The 15,014-nt window shown below is 57.0% G+C and overlaps 1 protein-coding gene across 4 annotated transcripts in view; it reads left to right on the forward strand.

Annotated features, from left to right (window-relative positions):
* The window catches only part of AGO2 (argonaute RISC catalytic component 2), a 69,566-nt gene that overhangs the window by 30,482 nt on the left and 24,070 nt on the right, over positions 1–15,014 (forward strand). For 3 of the 4 annotated variants that reach the window (XM_040988504.1, XM_040988502.1, XM_040988501.1), the window contains exons 2-3: positions 5,904–6,093; positions 13,729–13,849. In XM_040988504.1, coding sequence (XP_040844438.1) covers positions 5,904–6,093; positions 13,729–13,849 — 311 coding nt within the window. The remainder of the gene's footprint in view (positions 1–5,903; positions 6,094–13,728; positions 13,850–15,014) is intronic. The other variant, XM_040988505.1, reaches the window with a different exon arrangement.

The raw sequence follows: 15,014 nt of genomic DNA on the forward strand, positions 1-15,014 counted from the left end.
CCCATGGGGGGAGCTCTGGGGACAGAGTCCTTGGTGTTTACCGTGGACCTGGTGACCAGCACTGTGCGTCATCCCCTGGGCAGCGGGCAGCTTGTGATCTTTCTCCAGGGTACATGTGTGTCACCCCTCTTGTGCACCGTGGATTACTCACCAACATTATTTAGGATGTTTTTAGAATATTACTCATCAAGTCAGAGTGGGCTGAGCGACTTTGATCCGGGGAGTCCCAGGGTGGGGCATGCGTAGGCACGTGGGGCTGGGTCTTCCCTTGGTCACGCACTCACACCTGGCTGAGCCCAGGCACCGCACACTTCCTTGGGTTGCCTCCCAGGGGCCCCTCTTTCGCTGTTGCCAAGAAGCAGGCCGAGACAGATCGGAAATCCCCAGGGGAGGGCCGAAATGAAAGATTTCCAGGAACTGGAACTGTGCTGCCTGCAAGGGTGGTGTGTCACCAGGAGTTGCCAGAAGATGGCTGTCGGCCCTCCCTGACTGGGGGGCTTCCCCGCCCCAGCCCTCAGGAGGATGACGTGCCAAGCTGACGCAGTCCCTTCCGAGGGCTTGCAGCAGCAGGGGACCGACTGCTTCCCCCACCTGGGTGTGGGGGTGGTCTGGCCGAGCCTTGAGCGATCCCAGCTGGGTTTGAGAACCAGTGGCCCCCACAGAATCTTGCTCCGCTGTGCACTTCCTAGTCTGCCCTGGTGGTCAGGCATCAGCAGGCGCTGTCCGGTGGGCCAGGGCTTGTGGATTGCTTGCCTGTCCCCCCACCTGGTGTGTTTGTGGTCTGTCTCTGAGTCTGCTACCTGCGACCCCAAGGACGAGAGTTCCTCTTCTGCACTTTGCAAAACTTCTTACCCTGAGTCCTTGCAAATGACAAGAACTGATAAGAATTGAGTTTGCAGTGTTTGGAGTTGGGCTGGACAGGGGCAAGGCTCTGGTTGCAGGGGCAGTTCCACGCCATGTGTGCCCGTGTCTTGGCCCTGGGCCTCCACCAGGAATGCTGCTGTGGTCATGTGTAACTCCATCTGCAGCTCCCCTGTGGGTGACTGGGACCCAAGTACCAGGGCCTCACTCAATTCTCCCTGCCCCAGCAGATGCATTAATAGGCTGAAATTAGGAGTGGGACGGGAAATCGAACCCAGTGTCTCCTGCTAGGATGCTGGACCAAGCTCTGTCAACCACTGTGCCTGAAATGGCCCTCCTCCTCTCCCGTTGGCAAACAGCCTCACTCCTGTAAGTCCTACTCAGCAGTGATCCCAGTACCACCTCCCAGGACACCCGGGCTGGCCGTGGACCAACGCAGCCCACCGCACACTGTCTGCAGTTGGAGCCACTACAACTGGCCACTGAGGGGCCGCTGCAGGCTTAACCTGTGGCGCTGCACGCTGGTCCTTCTCTCAGCATTTCTGATGCAGCTGGGGGTGACACGGTGAGCCACAGGGGCTTTTGTAGCTCATGAGGAAACATGTATTCAAAATGTGCAGGAGAGAGGTTTCTCCTGCGAGGTGTAGTGGCGGCCGTGGGCAGCTGTGGCCCTGGGAGTGTTTCTCCGAGGCAGCCATAGTGGTATTCTCAGGCTGACCAGCTTAGTGCTTTCTATATGACTGAGTTATTTTTTAAGGAACTTGGGAGTAACGGGGAGGGAACACTCCTGCAGATTTTGTTTTTTAACAGGTCGGGTAGCTCGCAGTGAAGTGGCAGGAACCTGTTTGTAACGGGGGCGGGCATGGCTGCTGGCCACGCCCCTGCAGGGAGAGCTCCAATTTTCCAGTCTATCCTCAAGCACACCCCTCCCTCGCTGACATTGCATCCCTGGCAGCACATGGTGCAGGGCCCCTGGCCAGTGACTCACAGCAGGTGGGAAGGGCAGGGGCGGTTATTCTCAACCCGCTCCATCTCCAAGGCAACGCCCTGCTCCCAGCTCTGTGATGTATTACGTGCTGGCTGTGGCCGCAGACACTGTCTCAGCCTGGTGCTGTATGCTGCCAATGAGACCTTGGTGTCTGCACTGGATGGGAAGTCCAGGTGCCTGGGACAGTGCGGTAGGCCTGGCCACATGTGCTGAGCACCCTTGGGCATCAGCCCACTGATGCTTCAGCCACTCGCAGCCACTGCTTTCTCCCATGACAGCTTGCCCTAGGGCATGGGGGACTGCACACAGCACATGGGGACACGGGGCTAAGGTGCCGCCGTCAGCCCATCGGGGTGTCTGCTTGCTCAGCCCCAGCCCCTGCACTCTGGCCGCCTGCGGGTGTACCAAGCCTGACAAGGCAAGAGCCTGGTTGTCATGGCAGCAGGTAAATCGTGAGCTCAGTACACGTCAGTGCAGCCATGGAGACAGCAGAGCCCCGGCCAGCCTGCCTAGCCACCAGCCTGCCTGGTGCTGCTCTGGCATCAGAGCTGCTCCCTCCCAGGACCCCAGGCAGGTGCAGGTGGTGGAATGGCCAGCCCTGCCTTCTCCACCATGGGAGGGTGATGTTGCTGTGTTCTGTCCCTAACAGCAGGCACCGCTTCACTGGGTGTGACATGTGCTCTCCAGCAGCCTGTGACGCTCACTGGAGGCCCTTCCCAGAATAATGGTTTTCAAAGACAAGATACACCTGCAGGTTGGGGATGGCAGACGGGCCGGGTTGTGCCTGAACAGTTAGCACAGTGCCAGAGCTGGCCAGGACCACGTGTCTGCGGCCTTGCGGACTGCTGTCGGGCAGCTCTGTGGTGACCTGCTCACCTTCCTCTCACAGAGGTGCTCGCTGTCAGGGAGAGGTTAGCAGGAAGCAGGTCTGGGAGTGTCCTGTGCACGTGTGGAGGATTACAGGTGAGAACCCCCTGGGCCACGTGGTTCCCTTTGCCCAGGAGGCTGGAAGCCAGGCCTGCTCTGCAGCCACAGGCAGCAGTGGAGGGGCAGCGTGCCCTGCCCTGGCAATAGCTCCATGCCCCGGCCATTTACCCATCGGTTCCTGCCGAGGGAGGGCTGGGTGAGGATGTCCAAGAAGAGAATGGCGGCCATGACGGTCTTGCTGCGAACCTGTCTCACTGGGCTGTCACCTTGTGCATGTGCCATCTTTGTCAGGCACTCCCTGCCTCCCAGGGGCCGGGGTGGTCCTGAGCCCAGCTGGGTGCCAACAGGCAGACCTTTGGTCACTGAGGCGACCGGCTGGCTTCCAGGCCAGCAGACTGCAGCTGGAGTGATAGCCTGGCCAGGGAAGGGCAGGGGTGGGGGGAGAGGGGCCCACCCGGTGCCTGGCACCTCCATGCTGCACAGGGGCTGGGATGGCACCAAGATGGCGCTCTAGGAGTGATGTGGTCACCAGAGTGTCCAGAAAGTGCTTGCTAGGTATTGTTTGATGCTGGGTGAGAGTAGCAGGTGTGTGGTTACCACCTGCCCGGTTAGCCTTGCATACAGCTTTCCCCAGCCTGGCATTGCCCAGGGGCATCTCTCTGAGTTGGTTATAGGCAGCTTTCATTGTCTTTGTTTTTCTTTACCTTCTAGTGAGTTTACAAAAGATTTAAGGCTGGGTTTGTGGCGACCTCTGTTAATCTGCCATCCACATGTGGATGCCAGTTCGAGTCCTGGATCCAACTCCCTGCTAATGTGCCTGGGAAATAGCAGAGGATGGTCCAATGTGGGAGAGCCAGATGAAGCTCCTGGCTGTAACCCCGCCCAGTCCCAGCTGTTGCAGCCGTTTTGGGGGGTGAGCCAGTGGATGGAAGTTCTCTCCCTGTCTCTCTCTCTCTCTGTAACTCTGCCTTTCAAATAAGAAGTGAAATAAATGTTTAAGTAAAAGGAAAGATTGATTTGTTGGTTTTCAAGGCAACGAGGCAGCAGGGTTGTCGCCCACTGGGTCACCCCTCGGGTGGATGCAGGAGCTCCACCCCAGTCTCCCGTGTGGGTGTCTGGACCACCCTCTGCTGCCTTCTCAGGGCATACGTGAGCTTGTGGTGTGTCCCCACCTTCCCCAGGCCTGTGTCAGTGGCTGCCTGCTCGGGGCCAGGGTGGGAGGGAAGAGGAGGGGGCGTGTCCCCAGATCTGTCACCGCCCAGTGCAGACCTGAGGTTTCCAGATGGTGTCACTCCGCAAGCTGAGTCATCGTCGGCGCCCGTTTCCTTACAGAAAACAAAAGCCGTGGGATTCAAGAACTCTGGGTTTTTCCGGGTCAGAAATACAGTAGGAGCAGCGCGCCCATGCTGTTCTTAGAAACAGGACTTTTGTGTCTGATGACTGCCAGTAAGGATTGAAGTCATGGGATTAAAATAAGAGAGCATGTTATCTGAGACAAAGACATTTGATTGAAAATTAGAAGTTCTGTAAGTCAATGAATATTTAATTGGTGTTTTTCAAAACCCACAGTTGGGAACTTGCTAAATGGAATTAGTGGAAATGTGCGTGATGGGGTTTGTTTCAATGCTGACGCCAGAATACAGAGCAGCACGGAGTCCTGGCAGGAGAGTGCGTGCGGCTGAGGCCAGCCCAGGTGCCCGCAGTGCGTCTGGCTGGGTCTGTGTCACCTGCGTGCGACGGTGTGGGTTGGGTTCCCAGCTCCTGGTATAGAGTGCACCAGCAGGCAGGAGCTCGCTCACACGCCCCCTCTGCCCCCGCCTTACAGGAAAACAGACAGCAGTGGGCCAACTAAAAAGGCTCCGTTGGCTAATCCTCTGCCTGCGAACAGCCACATCCCTTAGGAACACTAACTCCTGTTCAACGCGGGGTGTCACCAGGCTGTTCAGTTGCCCGTGCAGCTCCTTGCTTGGGAAAGCAGTAGGGGACGGCTCAAGTCCTTGCAGCCCTGTACCTGTGTGGGAGACCCAGAAGAAGCTCCTGGCTTCAGATCAGCTGAGCTCCAGGCATTGCAGCCATATGGGGAGTGAGCCAGTGGATGAAAGATCTTTCTCTATAATTCTGCCTTTCCAGTATAAATAAATAAATCTTAAAAAAGAAAAAAGTAAGAAAAGCAGCGGCAGTGGAGCACAAGGGCCCCCCTGGCCCACTCGGAGGGGGCCTTCATCGCAGTCTCCTCGTGGCCCTAGGCCTGCTGTGAGGCGGGGGTGGGAGCCAGGGGCTGACCTGTGGGTCACCAGTGGAGGTGGGGACATGGCCTTGGCGGGGTGGCTGGGCAGTGGCTGCTGTACGGGTGCATGGGAGAAGTGCCTCTGCTGTTGGCAACTCCCGAGGGCGGTCATTGTAGAGGCCACTCCAGGGTGTCCTCAGGAGCCTTCCCCACATGTCACTCCTCGGCTGTGAGGGCTGCCATTGGTCAAGTGTTTCTGGGACTCTGACCATGTGTTGGGGTGCTGGAGTCCTGGAGATGGGAGGTCCCGTCTGACAGAGGACCTCAGAAATGGGACTGGGGTGCTTGTGCTAGTGAGAGGCCAGTGCAGGGTGGGGGTTAGGGTGGCTCCGGAGTCGTGAGTAAAGACAGAGACCTGGCTGTGAAGTGACATGCCCCAGGAGATGAGATATTGGCATGCTGCTGGGCTGGACACAGTGGTGCCAGGGAGCCCAGAGCCCCACTGTGGAGCTTCAGCAATGGCCCTTGCCAGGGCAGGAGCGGGTGGTGGGAACATGGGAAGGAGCCTGCACCTCCCACACCTGCTGGGAGGGCAGATCCTGGGGCATGCTCCAGGACCTCGGCCAGCTCCATGGCCATTCTGTCGTGGGCTGGGACCAAGCAGGGTAGTGACCCAAGAGGGAGCGGCTGGAACAGGAAAGGTGCACAGCATTGCCAGGTGTACCCAGTGCTCACAGAACTGCATGGCTGTTGGGCTACAGCACTGCGTATGCCAGAGTTAGAATAGGGACATGGGGTGTCGCCAGGGGAGGAGGGGCTGGGGGGAAGGTGGTCAGAGGGAAGCAGGTGCAATGGCTAGCAACACAGCAAGCGAGTAATGATCCATCTCCTGTTTTCCAGTGCTTGCGCCTCCTGCGCCGCCGCCCATCCAGGGCTATGCCTTCAAGCCTCCCCCGAGGCCCGACTTCGGGACCTCTGGCAGAACCATCAAGCTGCAGGCCAACTTCTTTGAGATGGACATCCCCAAGATTGACATCTATCATTATGAGTTGGACATCAAGCCTGAGAAATGCCCCAGGAGAGTGAACAGGTACTGTGTGGCAACGCACCCTCACGGGTCCCTCCGCATCAGCACCGCCTGTGTCTGCCTCCAGGATGTCTTCATCCTGTTGGGGATGCCTTGTGGTGCGTGTGTCCCCGGCCAGGAGCTGTGGCCGGCAGGTGCTTCCCTTACCCTGGACCGCCTTGTGCACACTTGCAGCAGGTCCCTACCCCACAGTTCCCACAGCACCCTGCCAGCTTGGTTCCACAGGGCCAGTTTCCCAGCCTGCAGAGACTTGGGGCTCGCAGCTGTCACCCATCAGGTGTCCTTGTCGTCTTCTTGTGGGATCCCAGGACACCTGAGGCATGGCCACCGGACTCAAGCTGCTCTGGGCTTCCTCTTCAGCTCTCCTGGCGGACAATGTGCTCACTGCCCTCCGCTGACTGCCCGTTGTTGTCTGAGGCCCAAATGCTGTTCTGCTTCTAGGGGCTGGTATGGCGGGCCTGGCCACTCCTGGTCCTGGTCTGCACTCACTGGGGCGCTGGACGTGCCCAAGTTCCACATTCCTGAGCCCTGCTCAGCCGAGCCCTGTGCTCGCGTGGGTGGGGTGTGCCCAGACACAGCCACGGGACTTTCGGCAGCATGTCTGACCAGGTCCCTGCCACCTTTTACTAGGTTGTTGGCTTTGCGTGGTGGTTATGTTGCTTTGTTTTCACTAATTTGTAAGTTCTTTTAGATGCAGGTCTACTTAGGGGGATACTTGCCTTTTGAAAGGCTGGAAAGAAAGGAAGACATACATATATACACGGGAGAGACACATCTTCCTGTGCTGGCGCCCTCCGCAGTGGAGGAGCACGGCGAGCACGGTCAGGCTGCAGCCAGCAGCTCCCTCCGGGTCTTCCCTGGGACTTGGGCCATCTCCCCTGTGGAACCAGCACATTACAAGGGTTTGCACTGGAAGTTGACCACCTGGGACCTGAACTTGCACCCATATGGGAAGCCAGTGTCACATACAGTGGCCTTGTCTCCTACGCCACAGAGCCAGTCTCTTATGGGGTTTTTGTTGGTGGTGATAGTTTGTTTTTTGTTTGTCTGTCTGAGGGCTTTTTTTTTTTTTAAGATTTCTAAAATTTATTTTTATTGGAAAATCAGAGAGAAGGAGAGACAGAGAGAAAGATCTTCTATTCTCTGGTTCACTCCCCAAGTAGCCACGATGGCTGGAATTGAGCCGATCTGAAGCCAGGAGTGTCTTCTGGGTCTCCCATGTGGGTGCAGGGTCGCAAGGCTTCAGGCCGTCCTCTACTGCTTTCCCAGGCCACAGGCAGGGAGCTGGATGGGAAGTGGAGCAGCTGGGAAACGAACTGGCGACCGTAAGGGATCTCAGCATAAACAAGGCAAAGACTTTAACCACTAAGTTATGTGCCAGGCCCTTTTTGTTTTTCATGTGAATATAATTTAAAAAATGTTAGAGAGGCAGATTGACATTTTCTATGCAATCCCCAGGTGCCCCAGCAATGAGCATGAGGTTAGTGTCAAAGCCAGGAACCTGGCACTTAGCTTAGGTCCAGCTTGAGAGTGGCCTGCTCTCCCGGCCTCCAGCCTGCCGCCCCCTTGCCAGGTCTCTGTAGGCAGTGTGCTGTTGGAGTTCTCTGCAGTCCTTCCGGTGGGTGTGTTGATGTAGCTGCCACTGTGCCCGTCTTCCGTGGAGGGCATGTGTCCTGCAGCCCGGGTAGTCTGTGTGCCACGTGCTGGGAAGGTCCACGGAGAACACCGATTCCCGACTCCGAGTGGCCGTCAGGGAAGTTACGCGGAGGGCTGTTCTGTGCTGAGCCTGGGGCTCTCTGCTTTACACATGCGGTCTGTCCTGTGCCACACACGTGAGCTCTGTGTTGTTCTGTTATTCTGCGTGGCTTTGTTCTATGTTACTTGTGTGGATCTTCTCTGTAATACGTGTGCATTCTGTGTTATATGTGTGGGTCTGTGACATGTGCAGGTCTTTTGTGTGTTACACATGTAGGTCTCTTTCTGGATTATCTCCTGTTCCATCTTAAGACTCTTAACTTGGAGCTGTGTTAAAATTTAAGTTACAGGGCCCAGCACAGTAGCCTAGTGGCTAAAGTCCTTGCTTTGAACGCGCCGGGATCCCATATGGGTGCTGGCTCTAATCCCGGCAACCCTACTTTCCATCCAGCTCCCTGCTTGTGGCCTGGGAAGGCGGTGCAGGATGGGCCAGAGCCTTAGACCCTGCACCTACGTGGGAGACCTGGATGAGGCTCCGGCCTCCTGGCTTCAGATTGGCATAGTTATGTCCGTGCGATTGCTTGGGAAGTGAACCATCAGATGGAAGATCTTCCTCTCTACCTCTCTTCCTTGCTTTATATCTGTCTTTCCAATAAAAATAAATAAATCTTTTTTTAAACTTTAGATTACATGAGTCCTGCAAATGTGGCTGTTCTGATCCCTTAGTTCCTCGGAGGCCGCCTGGACTCGCTCACATGCTGATCACCATGGGCCTGAGAGTGTTGTAAATGAAATCCTGCAATTTCATTCCCAAGCAGGGATGGAAAGACCAGTAACATGGGGCGTGCCTTTGTGGTGGAAACACTGTAAGCTTGGGACCCGCGTCGCCCACTTTCCGTGAGCTCATTTAGCACTAGCAGAGTGCTGTCTCGGGATGTCAGAATGCATTGTCTTTGAATGACTGCAGGCTTGCTGGCGCTAACGTGTCCTGTGGGGGATGACAGCGGATGCGCCCCCCTCCCCCCGGGTCCAGCCTGCCAGGAGCTCTCATCTCGGTGAGCGCTGTCTGCTGCAGGGCAGGGCCCCAGCCTGCTCTGGCTCCACGGAGGAGCCCCAAATTCTGCCAGAGGCTGTGTCTGCCTTTTCCTGTGTGTTTTGGAAGTTAAGCCAGCACGTCCGGGGTAAATGCTGGTCTCGAGGGAGACCGAGGCTGTGCCGGGACTCGGAGTGTGGGCTTGCCCCTTGGTGGACCTGGTGCCAGGGAGCAACCAGGCTTCCCCTGCCCCGGGGAGAGTTTTTGGTAAGGCAGATTGCCACATCCCACATGTTGATACACTTCTGTTTCTTTTGCTGTCAGTTGGCTACTTTGTGTCTCGGGGCTGAGCAGAGGTCACGCTTGGGGCTGGGCTTGTGGGTCAGTCTGCTGTCTCACAGGCAGTATCTGTCACTTGGTGATATCTGTTTCGTTTGTTTTCCTCCTAGGAGTTTATGATACGTTTACCTTATTCAGAGCTAGCTTTTTTTTTTTAAGATTTATTTATTTTTATTGGAAAATCAGATACACAGAGGAGGAGAGACAGAGAGGAAGATCTTCTGTCCGATGATAGACTCCCCAAGTGGCCGCAATGGCCAGAGCCGAGCCAATCCGAAGCTAGAAGCCTGGAGCCGCCTCTGGGTCTCCCATGCGGGTGCAGGGTCCCAAGGCTTGGGCCGTCCTCGACTGCTTTCCCAGGCCACAAGCAGGGAGCTGGATGGGAAGTGGAGCTGCCGGGGTTAGAATCGGGGTTATGGGATCCGGGGCGTGCAAGGCAAGGACTTTAACCACTGCGCTATCGCGCCGGACCCAGAACTAGCTTTTTAACTTCACTGATTTCTCTTGCCATTTTTCTCCTCTGATTTTTTGGTGTTCGTTTGCCTTTTGGGTCATCAGTTTTAAACCTATCTTCTTTTGCTGTGTAACAAGATCAGTCAGTCTCCTTCCTCTTTGAACTGGAGCCAAGGCTGCGGCATTATGGCTGCCAGGATTAGAACTGGTATCCATATGAAATCCTGGTTCATGCAGGGACAGGACTTTAGCCACTAGGCTACCATGCCAGGCCCCCAGGCGGTGGGTTAGGCCACCGCCTGTGACTCCAGCATCCCACATGGGCATCAGTGCAGAATCCCGCTGATGTGCCTGGAAAGCAATGGAAGATGGCTCAGAAGCTGGGGCCATTGCACCCACGTGGGAGACCTGGAGTTCTTGGTTTTGGCTGGCCCAGTCCTGGCTGTTGCAGCCATTTGGAGAACTCCGCTTCTCAAATAACAATTCAAAAAGAAGAGGGAAAGTTTAAAAAGCTGTGGCCGCAGTTTTTGACACCTGCATTTCAGTTTTCATTTCTGTCGCACGATCTCCTTTCCTTGTGGTCTCTCCCCTAATCATGGGCTTTACAAATGTGCTGTTGAGCTGGCATTGACGACGGATTCAGTGCCAGTGTGAACACAGCACGTCCTGTGTCCGACTTCAGAGGCTTGCTGCGTGGCTGAGCGTGTGGCAGCAGGTATGTTGTGCTGCTCTCTGTAGGTGCCACGGGCAGCATTGGTGGTATTACCCCAGCATGGCCCCATCCCAGGGGCTGCAGGCTCATCTCCCTTCTGCAGGGTCTGACTTTGCACACTGGGCTTGTCTTCTGTGGAACATCGGTCCTGTCAGGGAGAGGGATGTCTGTTTGATTGTTCTTATCAAACAGCGGTGGGTTTTATGTGATTGATTAACGTAACCCAGGTACAGCGTTACCATTGTTGTGTCCGATGTTAACACTGGAATGCACATGTGTGCGTGCGTGTGTGTGTGCATGCACTCATGTCAGCGGCTCGTCCCCAGCAGATGGAGTGCACACGTGTGTGTGTGTGTGCATGCACTCATGTCAGCGGCTCGTCCCCAGCAGATGGAGTGCACACGTGTGTGCGTGCGTGTGTGTGTGCATGCACTCATGTCAGCGGCTCATCCCCAGCAGATGGAGTGCACACGTGTGTGCGTGCATGTGTGTGTGCATGCACTCATGTCAGCGGCTCTACCCCAGCAGATGGAGTGCACACGTGTGTGCATGCACTCATGTCAGCGGCTCGTCCCCAGCAGATGGAGTGCACACGTGTGCGTGTGTGTGTGTGTGTGCATGCACTCATGTCAGCGGCTCTTCCCCAGTAGAAGTCACGCAGTCACATGTGCTTGGATCCAGTCTGACTGTTCCTTTTTTTTTTAATTGGAAACTCACAAATACAGAGAGGAGAGACAGAGAGAAAGTTCTTCTGTCTGTTGATTCACTGCCCAAGTGGCCACAACAGCTGGAGCTGAGCCGATCCAAAGCCCCTTTTCCATGTTTCCCATGTGGGTGCAGAGTCCCAAGGCTTTGGGCCATCCTCAACTACTTTCCCAAGCCAAAAGCAGGGAGCAGAATGGGAAGCAGAGTCTCTGGAATTAGAACTGGCACCCATATGGGATCCTGGCACATGCAAGGCAAGAACTTTAGCCACTAGGCCACCATGCTGGACCCTAGTTTGACTATTCTTGCCTTGTCATTGAAAAGGCCAAAACATCAGCCTCTATGCAGGCACAGCGCAAACGCCCATCCCAGCCTGGACACTTTTCATTGGCATGGTGTGCTTAGAAACAGGGCTCAGCTGCAGTGGGCAGCAGGTAGGTCCCCAGTGCTGCACAGGTGCCCACCATGAGGTCCCTTCCCAGGCCACCCCGCTGCTGGCCATGACCTTGGTGAGGAGTGAGCATGTCCCAGAGGCCTGGGGACACAGCAGAGGGTGGCGGCCACAGTGCATCTTCAACTCTGGGACCTGTGTTGGGCTGCACGGCGTACATGCTGCTGAGGAAGCAGGCGTGACTCCTGGGCTGCATGGGGCTGGGCCGTGGCACTCTGCTGTGGCAGCCTGGCACTGTGTGGGCAGGGCAGTGGTGTGAGAGAGGCACCTGATCCTGGCCACCCCGTGCCACACCTGCTGTGGTTTCGCCGGTCACGGTCACACGGTGAGCAGGGTGTCTGGAACTGTTTGTGGCCAACGTCAGCCCCTGGTTTTGAGCTGACCTGGGAACTGTCGCCTGCTGCAGCGTGTGAGGCTGTGAGATTCTTTGTTTGGCTGTCAAATCAGATACACCTTGGCCAAGATCCGGTCTGATAGCTAGGATCATTTGTGTATGGGAAGAGGTTGGGAGTTGAGCTGTCATGTCTATGAAGCCATACACTAGTGCCTGGGCCCCTTGCCTCCGCATATACCAAGCTCCCAGGGACAGCGCAGCCATGAGGCAGTCCCCTCCTGTCTGCAGTGGGAAGAGAGGCCAAGCAGGACGGTGCTCCAGGTCAGAGTGGGCGGAGGGTGGAAGAGGAGCACTCGAGTCCTCACTATGCCCCTAGAGGCAGCTGGCTCACTCTGCCCTCTCCTGCTGTCTGTCTCCCGTCACCCTGTCAGTCCTGGAGACACAGCCGGAGGTCGCCTGGCCCTGGCCATCCTGAAGCAGTGACTCTCCAGGCACCTGCACTCGAGCACATGTCACTAGAAGTGGTGGCCCTGTGTGTGAGTGAGCCGCCTCGTGCTGGCTGCTGCTGTGTGTGACAGAGAGACACGTGCATAGTGGGGTGTGGCAGGGCCAGCTCCCGGGCCAGCAGCTGTCCTCTTCCCAGCTAGTAGTGGCTCGCCCTTCTTGTGTGCCCAGCCCGGCATCTGGCTCAGCTCTCTGTGCAAACTCCTTCAGAGCAGGCACTGGGCAGGTGCCAGCCCTAGGGGGTTTGCCATCCAGCAGGCCCGCGTGTCCCCAGGAAGCCCCATGTGGCGGAGGCTGAATTCGCCCTAGGATAAGGCCTGAATGGCTTGGGTCACTGGGGCGTATCTGAGCGCTGATTGGCATGTTCGCAACTGCCCCTGTGTGAGGAGGGTTCTGGGCATCCCTGGAGGCATGCTTGGCCCCACAGCTGCAAGCTGGCGAGCAGGGGTGGGACATTCCTCCAACCCCACCACCCAGTTTCCTAGGGCACTGTGGTCTCCTGCCTTCCCTGGGGCATTGGTAGGCATTGGTAGGCAGAAAGTTGAGCAGCCGGAGTTGGCTTAGCCTGCACGTGGTGTCTTTGCCCAGCGGGCTCACAGTCTCACAGAGCTCACCGTTCCTCTGAGTCCCTTCAGATGTTGAACTCACGACCCCCTCACTGCTGGCATGCTCTGAACTTTGACGTAAACGAATGCCCATTGACTCGGATGTTGTTAATATCTTGCTTTGGCATTGGCACTTCCCGACGACAGGGGCCTGGTGAGGGGACAGTTGGTCTCCCAAGATGAGTTGGAGATGTCCTTGCACTCCATGAAATTATCTGAATTCAAGCGAGGTGCTTTATTCCTCTCATTTTGAGTGGAACCCCCAGACAGCTGTCTGGCTGCCCCTGAACTTGATCCAACCCAGAGTCACTAAGAGAAGTGCAAGATGAGATTGCCCTTGGCCGCTGGCCAGGACAGGTAGGGCTGGCACTGGAGCAGCCCTGTCCCCCTGCCAGCCCTGCAGTGACCTCCCAGTAGGTGGCAGAGGGGACCCTCAGAGGGGCAGGTACAGGCACACCCCTAGGCCAGCTGCAGGGGAGCTGGACAGTGTGGGGCCAGCAGGCGTGGGAGAGGCATGGCCAGGCCGCGCTGGTGGCGCCTGTGTGTGCTGTCAGGCCCCACACTGGGCTTCTGGTGTGCATGCTCACAGGTTGTGTCTGCTGCGTGCAGTGGAAAAGCCTTGGCCTGGTGTAGGGGCCGCAGGGCGTGCGGTATGAGGTGCGTGGTGAGGGGCAGGAGGTGACCCTGTGCCTGGGCTGGCCCTTGCAAGCAGAGCGGTCTCCTGGGTGGCTTCTCCCCAGTGTCAGCAGAGTGCTGTGGCCATCGTGAGGCCTGCCCACCCTGACCCTTCTCCGTTCTGTGTTCCAGGGAGATAGTGGAGCATATGGTGCAGCACTTTAAAACGCAGATCTTCGGGGACCGGAAGCCAGTGTTCGACGGAAGGAAGAATCTCTACACGGCAATGCCGCTCCCCATTGGGAGGGACAAGGTGCGTCCTGCGGGCAGGTGGGCTGCGAGGGCTCAGGACACAGGTGGGAAGCTGCGTTTCCCAAGGTGCATTAACGGCCCACTTCCTGTGTGTGTTTGGTTCTTGGTGATGGAGTTAGGTGCAGAACAACCCTGATGTGTGTACACACCCAGCCTGCACGCTGTAAGCTGCCACCACCTGGCAGTGAAGGCACTGGAGTGTTACTATCTGCTGTAGCCAGCGACCCTGCTCTCCCAGAGGCGTGGTTTTATTCAAATGTCACCTTTTTATCTTCATCCTCCTTGGGGCTTGATTTACAAGCAATAGAATTTCCCCCTCCCTCTCAAATGTCACTCCTTGGCACTGTCTAAAATGTTGGGTGGAAGGAGCAGCCCCATTGGCGCGCAGCTGTCCTGCCCCGTGGCCCTGGCTGCCCACTGGCTGCCCCACCCCTCTGTGGTAAGCTGCTCCTGCCTTCTCCCCGAGGACCCAGAGGGCTGCTGCTGCTGCGGTGTGGGGCTGCGGGGATGTGTGGCGCTGCTGGGGTGTGGGGCTGCAGGGTGGGGCGTGGTTGCTGGGGTGTGGGGTGTAGGGCTGCTGGGGTGTGGGGCTGCAGGGTGGGGCGTGGCTGCTGGGGTGTGGGGTGTAGGGCTGCTGGGGTGTGGGGCTACTGGGGTGTGGGGCTGCAGGGTGGGGCGTGGCTGCTGGGGTGTGGGGTGTAGGGCTGCTGGGGTGTGGGGCTGCAGGAGGGGCGTGGCTGCTGGGGTGTGGGGTGTAGGGCTGCTGGGGTGTGGGGCTGCAGGGTGGGGCGTGGCTGCTGGGGTGTAGGGCTGCAGGAGGGGCGTGGCTGCTGGGGTGTGGGGTGTAGGGCTGCTGGGGTGTAGGGCTGCAGGAGGGGTGCGGCTGCAGCGAGGGGCAGGACCTGTAGGCTTTTTTTTAAATTGTTATTATTGATTACATTGCATTATGTGACACAGTTTTATAGGCACTGGGATTCCCCTCACCCCTCCCCAACCTCCCCCCCATGGTGGATTCCTCCACCTTGTTGCATTACCACAGTTCAAATTCAGTTGAGATTCTTTCATTGCAAGCATCTACCAATATAAAATCCAGCATCTTATTGTCCAGATAAGTTCATCGGTTTCTTGGGGAGACCATCTCTGGTCTGAAGGTAGAGCCAGCAGAG

Source organism: Ochotona curzoniae, unplaced genomic scaffold (assembly GCF_017591425.1).
Source record: "Ochotona curzoniae isolate NIBS_2020 unplaced genomic scaffold, NIBS_Ocur_1.0 contig_4895, whole genome shotgun sequence".
NCBI lineage: Eukaryota > Metazoa > Chordata > Mammalia > Lagomorpha > Ochotonidae > Ochotona > Ochotona curzoniae.